At 47.7% G+C, this 14,200-nt stretch overlaps 1 protein-coding gene across 3 annotated transcripts in view; it reads right to left on the bottom strand.

Moving 5' to 3' along the window:
* The window catches only part of ADAMTS7 (ADAM metallopeptidase with thrombospondin type 1 motif 7), a 130,128-nt gene extending 121,917 nt beyond the window's left edge, over positions 1-8,211 (bottom strand). For 2 of the 3 annotated variants that reach the window (XM_078786407.1, XM_068130199.2), the window contains exons 1-2: positions 7,899-8,211; positions 2,664-3,046 (exon numbers count right to left, since the gene is read on the bottom strand). In XM_078786407.1, the coding sequence (XP_078642533.1) occupies positions 2,664-3,046; positions 7,899-8,040 (525 nt within the window). In that variant the 5' untranslated portion in view covers positions 8,041-8,211. Of the gene's footprint in view, positions 1-2,663; positions 3,047-5,328; positions 5,387-7,898 lie in introns of those variants that run through there. The other variant, XM_078786408.1, reaches the window with a different exon arrangement.
* Positions 8,212-14,200: the final 5,989 nt, after the last annotated feature.

Here is a 14,200-nt window from a genome sequence, read left to right as displayed (position 1 = left end):
TTACAAACACCGATCGTAATCCCTTTTTACACTTTAACTTCATTCCCAGTCTTTGAGAAACGACCTTGTAATTAAAGTACATTAGAATCCTAGAAATTGCACAGCATTTCCCACAACTACCATGTAGTTGCCAAAAAATTAAATAGAAAGTGTAACGTACAATACCAACGGAGTCTAAAATCAACGGTCAATGTTAATATGGTTCGCTATTTGGGTTTTTACGGTGTAGCCCATAGGGCAATGATGTGTAGAACAGCGTTTGTCTGTCCGTATGTCCCCATAAACGTCCACCAATCATAGCTGAAGATCTGGTCACATGACAGGGGGACAGCGTTTAGTAACCATGACAGTTGCATATTTTACAAAAAGGAAATATAATAACCTTCTGTGGAACGTTTTGGGTTCCCAGCGGGTAGGTGGTTTCAGAAATTCCTCAATACAATTACGATTTTGAAATGCGATCGACACGGACCTTGCTCCAGAATCCGGAAATGAACAGATGACGACGATTCGCTGGTTTGACGTCTCAATACAATCTTGATTTCACATTATATTTTGATATATTAATACGAGTATATGATATTATTACGACATATTATTACGACAATTTTACGACAATTTTACGTGATATATTACGACAATTCACCAAATGTGTGTCTGTCTGTTCCGAGGTACCGCAAAAACGGTTGAACCGATCGCAACGAAATTTTGGGTGGGTAATCCTGGGACCCCCTGGGGTAAAATAGGCTATATTGTTTTTCCAATTTTTCCAATTTTCCAGTTTTTCCAAACACGATGGAATTATATTTACCGATATGAACAGTGATGTGGCTTTTATTGAAATTCTACAAATACTGTTTAGATTTTGATGATTTGCGTGTGATATGATTTAACGGATGTTTATAGAAATCGTTTAACATTTTAAAAGCCTTCAATTTCTGATATTTTGCCTTTTCATTTGGGCCTCCCAATTGAAGCCCCGCACATAGGGCAGGTACCGTTGCTAGTAGTATTAATTTGTGATTGGAATGATAAATTATGCTGTTTGGAATGAAAATGTAGAGACCCTGCTGTCGATGGCCTGACATTTTTGACTGAAGCTGGCACAGGAATGTGGAATTTATTGGTTCATCATTTGCCATTCACTGCATTTTGTATCCAAGTCATTCACGAACCGGCTGTCCATGCCTGAAGTCAAAAAAAATTAAATACTTACATTATTTGTTGACTGGTTTTGTTATTTGTTTGTTAAGGCTGGTGTTGGTTCGCGATTAGGGTGCCGGCTTGGGATCCTAGGATCCTGGGTTCGAATCCCGGTCGATCGCTGAATTAACACCAGGGGGGTTGACTCAGCCTGTCATCCTTCCGAGGTCGGCAAATTGAGTACCAGCTCACTGGGATGATTGATCCCGGTGTGTACCCCGATTTAGAATAGGTACACCGTATCGCTGCGCATCGAATGAGCGTGACCAAGGGTTGGCGTCAGGAAGGGCATCCGGCCATAAAAACATTGCCTCAAACAGGGAACCATGACTGTCATGGGGCCCGCAAGGCTAACCCCCGCTTTAGCGGGGGAAAATGGCCTCAAAACGATCATTCATTTATATGTTAACTGCTAACTGGTATCCCCACGCAGGTCATATTGTATATAGTATAGAACCACCTTTAGAGGCCATTTTTCCCCACCTTTTTCGGGCACCCTGGTCCCCTTTTTGAAGCAATGTTTTATGGCCGGATGCCCTTCCTGCCGCCAATCCTGTTGGTCGCCTCTTGTGACACGCAGGGAATTACCAGTGAACTGGTACTCAATTTGCCGACCTCGGAAGGATGACAGGCTGAGTCAACCCCCCTGGTGTTAATTCAGAGATCAACCGGGATTCTAACCCAGGATCCTAGGATCCCAAGCCGGCACCCTAACCGCTAAGCCAACACCAGGCTCGTATTGTATATACTATATTGGCCAAATTCCAACCACTAGGGCATGCCCGTACTATATATATATCTAAAATTATATCCCCCCCCTCTATTTACATGAAATGGTTTGGTCCAAAGCGAACGGCTTGCGGAGTTTTGTAAAGAAATCGCCATAGCTCGGTAACTACTTGTCCGATTAATATGAAACCTTGAAAAGGCACATCCTCAGGTCCCCAGCAATATACCTGGCAAGTTTCAAGTATATCGGACCCGTGGTTGTCGAGAAACAGCGGTCACAGACAAACATACAAACATACAAACATACAAACATACACACAGAGATTACTGGAATTATAGATAGATGACTACAGATGGGAAGGCAATGGCAAACCACACATGCTATTTCCTTCCACGAAAAAGTATTGACAACAGCAGCATGGATCCATCTACATTCTACATGTATGTTATTTATGATGATGAAATGCCACATGAGACTTTTTGAAGTTAGACATGATGGACAGAAAGTGTTTCACCAACAGTTGTGAAAATCAGACTTATTCATGAAAAGGTAAATGTGTTCATGACATCTAGTTAAAGAGGCATAACAGGTATAAGATAGATGAAGAGTTCAATGATTGAAGAGTGGAAGAAACTAAAAAGAGAAGATTTAGCGACATCTGAAAGACGTGGAATGACATTGAGGAACATAAATTGAGGAAAAGTGCGGTCCTTGATGTGCGATGCCTCACCAAACCATCGCAGGCACTGATGGCCGCCGTGCCGTGCCCTTCAGCCTGACCTTGTAGCTCTGCTCTTCCTGTAAAATGACAATGTTTGAAGGTACCTGGTGACAGGACAGAGCGTAATAGACTTCCTCGCCGCCTCTCCAAGACGTAGCTCGGCGCACGTAGAGCCCGGTGCTCTACCAGATGAAGCGCAAGATGTCCCGAACCCAAAGTGAGGTTGTAGTGCAGCTTCTCGGAGTGCAATGGGTCCGCGTCACGTCGGCGTAATTGGCGGCTCGACCGTTTGTCTGCCACGTGCTGCAGGTTCAGCGAGAGCAGGTGACCCATCGTGTCCACTCTCGTTGGGAAGGTGAGCTCGTGCACCAAATGGGAGCGCACAAAGTGACCTACAAAAAAAAAAGTATCGATTCTTTATGAAATAACTCCAATAAACGGTTGGATTTTAGTTTTAGATAAGAACATCTCTTTGTCAGACTGACGTAAGCAATGCCTTCCATATTGGATGTTTACCCTGTGCTCGCGAAGCGACAAGTGGGGTTAAGCATTCAGCTGAGTACGTGTGCCGGGTCTGCATTTAAAAAATTCAATTTCTCAGCAACCGTTGGTCCGATTGACATGAAGTTTTCACCATAGGAGCTCCTCCTCCTGTAGACTATTTTAATTATTGGTATGACGTCATAGGGCACGTGGTACAGGCGCCATCTTGGAAAAACTTCGCACCTCTATATCTCTGAAACCACTCCATGGAAAAAATTGAGACCTGGCTCATTGTGACCGACTCCCCATGGGGAATAAGATATGTTAATGATGATGTCATCGGTGCCTTCGTTATGACATCATTATTCGACAAATACAACACATCCATCCGATTATTAATTTTTTTCAGCAACTGTTGGTCTGATGGACACGAAATTTTCACCATAGGACCTCCTCCTCCTTGAGGATATTTTATTGATAATCATGACGTTATAGGTCATGTGGTACAGGCGCCATCTTGGAAAAACCGAAAAATGTTGCACCACTACATCTCCAAAACCACTGCATGGAAAAAATTGAAACATGGCTCATTGTAAATAACTCCATATGGGGAATAGGTGTTGTTAAGGATGACGTCATTGGTGCCATAATTATGACGACATAATTCGACAGGGACAACGCTTAGTCTGATCAGTTTGAAACGTGTCAAGCGTGATCCATGCAACAATTATGTTAGAGAATAAAAATTTATGACGTCATCGCTCACGTGGTCTGACAGCCATATTGGATCAAAGAAAAAAAAATGTTCAAAAACAGAAGAGTTGGCTCGCAACAAGTTGACTGCGCAGGGTAAGTATTCCATGAATACCATCGAGTTAATATGAGTTGATCATTACTCAATCATGCATTGCTTTGATATCATTGGAAGGTTGCGAAATCACAATAAAGCAGCTGCTGGAACGTGATCTAAAACTACCGACATTTTAGTTTCATCCACTAAGTAAATGAACATTTAAGACACGAGGCAGTCGTGAGGAAAAAGACTGTGGTGCGAATCTCAAGTCCATTGGCCGTTTATCTGTTCTCAAAAGGACTTAGAGATACAACTTCTACCATGATTATTGAGGTTTGTTTTTTTGTTTGTTTTTTTGGGGGTGGGGGGTGGGGGGGGTTTGGGGGGGGGGGCTTGTATACAAGATCGAGGCTCATGTAAGAGCTAACATTGATCACAAAAAAAAACCGACACGAAAAACATACAAAAAAGGGAGCGGGAGACAAGATGGGGAGAGGGAAGCACACAAGCACAACAGCAGAGAACAGGGACAACGGGAGATCTGTGGGAGGGAGAGGGCTTGGAGGGAGGAGGCATGGGAAGGCAGGGAGGTGGGGAAGTATAAAACACATGGACACTGCTGGAACTTCCAGGAAAGAAAAAAAGTCGGTATTAAAAAAAAAGAAAAAAAAGTGCATTTGGGGTGAATTAATGGGGGTAGAAGGGTAGAAGAGTTATTTCATGGACTTAGGAAAAGACCTGCTGGTGCACCTTCTAAAGGGAAGGGTTAGGCCGAAGAGATCTATCCGTGATCTAAGGGGTCTACGGTCCAAAAAGAAAACAACGGAGATCACTCGGGTACGAGTTTTTTGATTGCTTTAAAAAGACATAATAGGGAAAGTTTATTTTTCATGTCAGGCTGAGAATTTCTTGATAACCCATAAATGTATGCAAGCAACGTATCCTATTGGTCAATACCATTACACGACACTCGCTCAACTTGAGGATGACCAAGTACCTCTCCCAATAACGAAGTATTTGATGTAAACGTTTTAAAACTCCTTTTGCAGGCTGCATTAATTATTTATATGGAGTAAAAAGTTGGAGCTAAAGTCTTTTGTTGATAAGAAAGGCCAAATGTAAACTTTTAATCATCAAGAGATTTTGTCAATGAAAATGTCATTGGAAACGGATGTACGTCACATCATTATTTCGAAAACAGGCCAATACTCTGCTTTATTTGACATATGCGAGCACAGTGTGAATCAGTTTTGTAAATAATTTATTATAAATTCTCCTTGGAGCTCTAATTTGATGTATTCACGAGCGTTGAACAGAAAATCACCGATATGTTCTGTCATCCATTCTACCTTCTCTTTTTACCCCTTCCCACTGAACACCCTGTTTTACTCACCTCACCTGATCATTCTCTGCACGTGAAGAAAGATAATGGTTTTTTTCCATACTGCGATTCTCAACTCCCATCTAGAGCGCACGCAAAGCCGCCCATTTGTTCCGCGTCCGATCAAAGCGCTTGGGACCATGCGCCGTACGCTTTCCTGCCGGGCACACAGCAAGGTTCCTTGAGGAACCCAGCAAGCTCCCCCAGAGCACAAAGCGAGTTCCCTCGAGGAACCCAGTAAGCTCCCTCTGGGCACACAGCAAGGTTCCTTGAGGAACCCAGCAAGCTCCCCCAGAGCACAAAGCGAATTCCCTTGAGGAACCCAGTAAGCTCCCTCTGGGCACACAGCAAGGTTCCTTGAGGAACCCAGCAAGCTCCCCCAGAGCACAAAGCGAGTTCCCTCGAGGAACCCAGTAAGCTCCCTCTGGGCACACAGCAAGGTTCCTTGAGGAACCCAGCAAGCTCCCCCAGAGCACAAAGCGAATTCCCTTGAGGAACCCAGTAAGCTCCCTCTGGGCACACAGCAAGGTTCCTTGAGGAACCCAGCAAGCTCCTCCAGAGCACAAAGCGAGTTCCCTCGAGGAACCCAATAAGATCCCTTAGGGCACAAAGCGAGTTCCCTTGATAAACCCAGAAAGCCCCCTCAGGACACACAGTGAGCTCCCCCAGAGCACAAAGTGAGTTCCCTTGAGGAACCCGGTAAGCTCCCCCATGGAGCACAGCGAGTTCCCTTGATAAACCCAGAAAGCTCCCTCAGGGCACACAGTGAGCTCCCCCAGGGCACAAAGCGAGTTCCCTTGAGGAACCCGGTAAGCTCCCCAATGGAGCACAGCGAGTTCCCTTGATAAACCCAGAAAGCTCCCTCAGGGCACAAAGCGAGTTCCCTTGATAACCCAGAAAGCTCCCTCAGGACACACAGTGAGCTCCCCCAGGGCACAAAGCAAGTTCCCTTGATAAACCCAGAAAGCTCCCTCAGGACACACAGTGAGCTCCCCCAGGGCACAAAGCGAGTTCCCTTGAGGAACCCGGTAAGCTCCCCCATGGAGCACAGCGAGTTCCCTTGATAAACCCAGAAAGCTCCCTCAGGGCACACAGTGAGCTCCCCCAGGGCACAAAGCGAGTTCCCTCGAGGAACCCGGTAAGCTCCCCAATGGAGCACAGCGAGTTCCCTCGATAACCCAGAAAGCTTCCTCAGGACACACAGTGAGCTCCCCCAGGGCACAAAGCGAGTTCCCTTGATAACCCAGAAAGCTCCCTCAGGGCACACTGAGCTCCCCCAGGGCACAAAGCGAGTTCCCTCGAGGAACCCGGTAAGCTCCCCCATGGAGCACAGCGAGTTCCCTTGATAACCCAGAAAGCTTCCTCAGGACACACAGCGAGCTCCCCCAGGGCACAAAGCGAGTTCCCTCGAGGAACCCGGTAAGCTCCCCCAGGGCAGGGATAGCTCCACTGAGAATTCCAGCAAGCTTTCCTCAGGCAAGATATCTCCATCGAGGAGCCCAGTAAGCTCCAACAGCATATGTAGAAAGTTACCTTGAGGTAACCCAGTAAGCTCCTCCAGGGCAAACAGCGAGCTCTCTCAGGGCACCCAGAGAGCTCCGCAAAGCATCCTTGAGTAAGGCAATAAACCCTCCAAGAACACGTCGAAAGTTCCCTTGAGGTAACCTAGCAGGCTCCCCCAGGGCATAATAGCTCCCTCAAGGAACCCAGCAAGCCCCTCAACGCACGCAGTGAGTTCCCTTGAGGTAACCCAGCAGGCTCCCCCAGGGCATAATAGCTCCCTCAAGGAACCCAGCAAGCCCCTCAACACTCAGTGAGTTCCCTTGAGGTAACCCAGCAGGCTCCCCCAGGGCATAATAGCTCCCTCAAGGAACCCAGCAAGCCCCTCAACGCACACAGTGAGTTCCCTTGAGGTAACCCAGCAGGCTCCCCCAGGGCATAATAGCTCCCTCAAGGAACCCAGCAAGCCCCTCAACACACTCAGTGAGTTCCCTTGAGGTAACCCAGCAGGCTCCCCCAGGGCATAATAGCTCCCTCAAGGAACCCAGCAAGCCCCTCAACACACTCAGTGAGTTCCCTTGAGGTAACCCAGCAGGCTCCCCCAGGGCATAATAGCTCCCTCAAGGAACCCAGTAAGCCCCTCAACGCACGCAGTGAGTTCCCTTGAGGTAACCCAGCAGGCTCCCCCAGGGCATAATAGCTCCCTCAAGGAACCCAGCAAGCCCCTCAACGCATGCAGTGAGTTCCCTTGAGGTAACCCAGGGCAGACGGTGATCTTCCACAGGTAACCCAGGTAACCAGCGTGGTTTCCCGTGAGCACGCAGTGAGGAAGTTTCACTCGCAAAACTTAATTGATCAATTTGGGGGGAAAAAAAGTTTTTTTTCTCTCACTCATCAACATTTAATTAAATAAACACGAACAAAACAACATACTGGATATCAAAAGAAGAAGATTTTCCTCAGAATCGAATACGGAGATATCGGGACGAACATTGTACATATAATTATAAATGATGTTCATATTAACACATTGTTTTGAAATCAGTACAAAACCTCACAAACTGAGGTAAACGCGTTTCGCGCCAACCTTGCTCCACGTCTGGAAACACGAAACCCAAGAGGCTTTCTGCACTGCTCCATCGCAGCACGGGCAAGCCGAGAAGCAAGAACCACAGCAAGAGGCGCGGAGGAGAGGGACAAGAGGAAGAGCACAGGATCCAAAGAGCCATGGTCTGGAGAAGCAAAGAGCGCGCCTCTCCTGCTTTCTCTCCAGCCCCACACTCGCCTCCGGCACTCCTGAAGTCCTGGTCTCCTCCACCCTGACTCCTCCGCGCCTTCAGTCCGAATCCTGCACTTCCAGGAGCTGCTCCGTGCCGCCGTGTTGCCGTTCGCGTGCACACAACTTCAGGGCGGAGCCATTGCGAACATAGGCGGGGCAAATGCATGGCTCCGCCCATCTAATGCACGCCTTTGGAAAATGGTTTATTGACATTGAGTGGTCTTGACTTGAAGCCCCTGTGGTGCTGTTGAATTAACACCAGGCGGGTCGACTCAGCATGTCATCCACCCGAGGTTGGCAGAATCATGAGTACCAGCTTTAGCTCATGGTAAGGGGGCACTGCATCAGCGGTACAGGCGCGCTCCCATAAAAATGATGTAGCCAATCAGGCACAGGCTGCATACAAATAAATAATTAATTAACGGAGCTGCAAAGATAAGAAAACCGTCATTTCGTGGTTCAGTAACAGATATCAGTTCAGTATCAGACACGAAACTCTGTTCATTGTTCATCAAGTCCGATTCGTGAGCCCGTTTCCACATATGGTTATTATATATATAGCCAGAGTTAACTGTTCAATCCTTACGAGGGGGTGTTGTGTGTTCAAAATATTTTCAGCCTCACATACACGAACATGCGACCCGTACATTTGGGCCAAGTCAACGAGCCGTCCCAAAGAGCACCCTACTGAGCCATCCCAAAGAGCACCCTACTGAGCCATCCCAAAGAGCACCCTACTGAGCCGTCCCAAAGAGCACGTCAACGAGCCGTCCCAAAGAGCATCTCACTGAGCCGTCCCAAAGAGCACCCTACTGAGCCGTCCCAAAGAGCACGTCACCGAGCCGTCCCAAAGAGCACGTCACCGAGCCGTCCCAAAGAGCACGTCAACGAGCCGTCCCAAAGAGCACCCTACTGAGCCATCCCAAAGAGCACCCTACTGAGCCGTTCCAAAGAGCACGTCAACGAGCCGTCCCAAAGAGCATCCCACTGAGCCGTCCCAAAGAGCACGTCACCGAGCCGTCCCAAAGAGCATCCCACTGAGCCATCCCGAAGAGGAGCCCAACAATCCATCCCAAAGAAGATCCAACAATCCATCCCAAAGAAGACCCAACAATCCATCCCAAAGAGGAGCCCAACAATCCATCCCAAAGAGGACCCAACAATCCATCCCAAAGAGGAGCCCAACAATCCATCCCAAAGAGGAGCCCAACAATCCATCCCATAGAGGAGCCCAACAATCCATCCCAAAGAGGACCCAACAATCCATCCCAAAGAAGACCCAACAATCCATCCCAAAAAGGAGCCCAACAATTCATCCCAAAGAGGAGCCCAACAAACCATCCCAAAGAGGAGCCCAACAAACCATCCCAAAGAGGAGCCCAACGATCCATCCCGGAGAGGAGCACAACAAACGATCCCAAAGAGGAGCCCAACAATCCATCCCGAAGAGGACCCAACAATCCATCCCAAAGAGGAGCCCAACAATCCATCCCGAAGAGGAGCCCAACAATCCATCCCAAAGAGGAGCACAACAAACCATCCCAAAGAGGAGCCCAACAATCCATCCCAAAGAGGAGCCCAACAATCCATCCCGAAGAGGAGCACAACAATCCATCCCGAAGAGGAGCCCAACAATCCATCCCAAAGAGGAGCCCAATAGTAATACACTCGATCTCTCAGAATCGGCTCCTCTCGGCAATGCGCTTCACGGACGCTCCCTGCTGGCTCCATTGGTTTACACTTCAGATTGCAACTTAGTGCAACGGACGTCGTGAGGTGTCGAGGTTAAGAAAATCACTGAGAAAGACACGAAAATCAGAATGGACCAAATGGGGATTGAAACAACTTTATATTTTGTTTAAAACTTTCAAAATATGAGATATATACAAGTTGTGATTTTGACCCGACTTCTAACCATATTGCTACAAAATATTATGGGAGGGGAGGGGGTTGGGGGAGGGGGAGGAGGGGGATGTGTGAAAGGTAAAAGCTCCAACGATTCCTACGGGTCGTGAGCAGTGATTTTTACAGGTTTTGAGCATTCTGATTTGCTCCAACTTGCGGCTCCATGATTGACAAGAGCCACCATAAGATGTTGGAATGGTATCACGACATGTTGGCACATGCCCCTGGCATAACCTAGAAACCACAGCCATGGAAAAAGGTTAAACCAAACACTTTGATCTGTACATTTTGGACATGATACCACCTAGGGCACTGAATTGTGAAAAAATCGAAATATTCAACAGAAACTCCAATAACGCCCCCAACTAACCCCAACAAGTCACCCTAAATAACCACAAAAAATTCCAACAATGCTGCAGACAACACCCAAACCTCCAAAAATGTCCTCAAAATAACCTCAAAACACCTCAACAAAATCCCCAAATAACCCTGGAAAACTCCCCAAGAACCTCACAAATAACTCAAAAAACTGCAACAACCCCTGAAATAACCCCAAAAATAACCACAACAATCCCTCCCCAAATAACGCTGAAAAACATCCAACAACACCTCCAAATAACCACAACAAGCCATCCGAAATAACCCCACCCTCCCCAATAACGCCAAAAACATCCAACAACGTTGTCCCCCCTCCAAAAAAATAAACTATGCTAAAGCCCAACAAAAACAAACCCCCAGATGTCAACAAATTTATGCACTCACATTTGCCTGGAAGAATTATGAGAATTTATGCACTCACTCACAAAATTTCAAACAACAAATTTATGCTCTCACATGTACTTGTTAAAGTAGACGTCTCTCTGGCCATTCTCAGAGAGCCTCCTCAACGCCGACGAGTCTGGCATTTCACTCAGGCTGACTGGCACGGTCTGCAAGCAGCTATCAATCAACTGGACTGGTCTCCCCTCTCTACGGCCTCTGATATCAACTCTTCCTGGGAATGCTTCCAAAGTAAACTGCTCTCTCTCATGCAAGGATTTATCGCATATCGTCTTCAGTTGTCGTACCCTTCCTCCCGTCCACGGAACACGGAATCTTGTGGTGAGGCAGTTGCCATGAATCAACTTGCCTTCACTTCATGGAGGGCTAATCCAATGGAAGGCAATCTCAGTTCCTTTCACAAAGCTCGGAACAAGTGTGTGTCTACCCTCAGGAGAGCCAGGAAACAATCTCACTACTCTCAAGACTGAACTCTCAAACCTGTCTCCCTCCTCCAAATCCTGGTGGCATCTGGTCAAATCTGTGTCTGGTGTTTGTTCCCCTTCCATCCCCTCCCATACCTCAAACGGCTACACAGTTGACACCGCACGTGACAAAGCCGAAGGCCTCAACTCTGTGTTTGCCTCAAAATCTTGTGTCCCAAACCCATCTATCTCTGTACACACCGTACCCAGTCGAACCCAGCTGCTCCAGGACTCTGTGTCCTTCTCTCCTGACAAGCTGGATAAGTTTTCATCAAACCTCGACTCTGATTCTGCAACTGGACCAGGCGACATCAGCCCATGAGTCCTAAAATCCTGCTCTGCCGCTCTATCTCACACTCTCTCTGTTCTCTTCACCCTCTCTTCTGCTCAAGGTCATCTGCCATCTGCTTGCAAATCAGCCAACATTACCGCTTTACACAAAAAATGTGCAAAAACAAATCCTTGCAACTACAGACCAATCAGCCTGCTCCGAATAATCAGCAAGGTCATGGAATCCACTATCGTTTCTGACATCAAATCCTTCCTCTTCTCCAATGGTTTGATCTCGGATCATCAATTTGGATTCAGACAAGGTCATTCTACTCTGGACATGCTGCTTCTGCTATCTCAACAATGGATGGAGGTCCTCAATGCCAAACAAGAAATCAGAGCTGTCTCCCTTGACATATCACGTGCCTTCGATACGGTCTGGCACCCTGCTCTGCTCACCAAACTCTCCTCCTTTGGTATCCATGGAAATCTCCATGCATGGCTGGCGGACTTCCTCTCTGGTCACAGTCAACGTGTGGCCCTGAATGGATTTCTCTCATCTCCCCTTCCTGTTCAGGCTGGAGTTCCCCAAGGCAGTGTTCTGGGCCCTGTGCTTTTTCTGGTCTTCATCAATGATCTCTCCGACTCTCTGGAAAATCCTCTCTATCTCTTTGCTGATGACTCCACTCTCTGCCGCTCCATATCTCAACTCTCAGATCGGCAGTCTGCAGCCTCTTCACTCTCTGCAGACCTGGACAAAATCACAAACTGGTCAAACAAGTGGAACATGTCTTTCAATCCTGACAAATCTCACTCTCTCACTATGTCTCTCCAAAAAGACCTTCTGGAAACACCTCCCATCTACTTTCTCAACAATTCTCTCCAAGAAGTTCTGTCACTCAAGCTTTTGGGTCTCACTATCTGCCATGATCTTTCCTGGGAAATCACATTTCCAAGCTGGCCTCCAAAGCCAGTTGCTGACTCGGCATCCTCCGTCGTGTGAAGTCCTTCCTTAGCACACCTGAGCTCCTCACCCCTTACAAAGCTTTCATCCGCAGCTCACTGGAATACTGTTCTCCCCTCTGGGCCGGTGCTCTTGCCTCACACCTAGCTTGGCTTCACGCTGTTGAAACCAAAGCATACAGAATTATTGGAATCTCCCGTGATGAAGCTGATTCTGAGGGCCTTTCTCTCTTTCAACCGCAGGCAGTTTGGTGGTCTTTCTGTCTTCTACTGACTCCTCTCCAACCTAGCTCCCCCAGCTCTCTCTGGGCTCTGTCCAACAAATATTCCTACAGGTCGCACAAGATCTGCCTGCAACCCTCTTATGGTTAAACTGCCAAAATCAAGACTCTCTGCTCACCTTCACTCCTTCATTCCTCTGGAACAAACTCCCTCACTCTCTTCAATCCCACTCCACCCTCCAGGTCTTTAAAACAGCTGTTCACCACCATCTCTTATCTTCCCCCATCCAAAACCTTGATCTTTTCTACCCCTGCTAATTTCACCCCAATCCACTTTTTTGAAATACCAACTTCTGTCCTGGAAGTCCTTGGTGTCCTTGTGTTTTATATTTCTCCGCCCCCCCCCCCCCCTTCCCACGCCTCCTCCCCCCAAGCCCTCTCCCTCCCACACATCTCCCTGCTCTCAAATGTTATGTGCTCTCAAGTGTTTGTGTGCTTCCCCTTCTCTCCCCATCTTGTCTTCCGCTCCCTCTTTTTATATATTTTGTTTGTCTGGTTGATTTGTTTGTGAAGTAAATGTCAGCTCTTTCACGAGCGTCGATTCAGTATACAAAAAAAAAAAAACAACAAAAAAAAAAAAAACAGACATTTATTAATTATTTACACAAAAACCAAAACCAAGGAAGAAGGGAATGAAAGTGATTTACAGAAGAAGAAGAAGAAGAAGACACAGCGCAAATCCTTAAAACAGTCTTACTTAAATCCACAGGACAACACAAACAGCACAAACTCACGTACACAAATGGGGAATTGCAGGCAGGAATGGCTGGAGGGATGAGAAGGGCAGACGGTCCACAGAGCTGGCGGCAGGGAGGTCCGGGGATCGCGGCACGACGTCGGTGCCCCGCGTGCACGCCCTCGCCCTTGGTTCAGTGGCGAAAACCCGGTCGTCAGTGCTGGTTGGTATCGCCCACGGGCGTGCCGACTCTCACTCGCCGCAGGATGTTCGCGCCAAGAAGTGAATGGTCGCTCCTCCCTCCCTCCTCTCTCAACTCTTTGGGTCGTGCTCCCTCACTCATCTGCCTCTTACCGACTCTCTTGAACCTCCTCACGCATTTCTGGTGGGGGCCTCGCGCCAAGGGTTTTATTACCACGCCCTTGGAACCCTCTCGAACTCACCAGACGTTTCTTGCCACGTCCTATCAAGCCATGCCCACCAAGCCCTGGTTGGTTGTTAAGGGCTCTCTGACTCCACCTTTGATGACGAGGTGGTGCCACGCCCGTGCTCTGGCGGCTCCTCCCCCCTTCTCTCCGTTCTTGGCGTCGTGCATAATGGAGTTTGGGGCAAAGAAAACAGCCCAATGCAACGGCGGCAAACAGCCCAATGCAACGGCGACGAACGCCAACGAAAACAGCCCAACTGTTACTGGCACTTTGAAGAGATGATTGGGGAACTGAAAGGGACCTATCTTATTTGATTGATGCAACGTAGAGTCAACTATTGGAA

The sequence above is a fragment of the Myxine glutinosa genome, chromosome 11, assembly GCF_964187855.1.
Source record: "Myxine glutinosa chromosome 11, kmMyxGlut1.1, whole genome shotgun sequence".
NCBI lineage: Eukaryota > Metazoa > Chordata > Myxini > Myxiniformes > Myxinidae > Myxine > Myxine glutinosa.
Note: the sequence above shows the minus strand (reverse complement) of the source record. Positions and strands in the feature narration are given on the sequence as shown.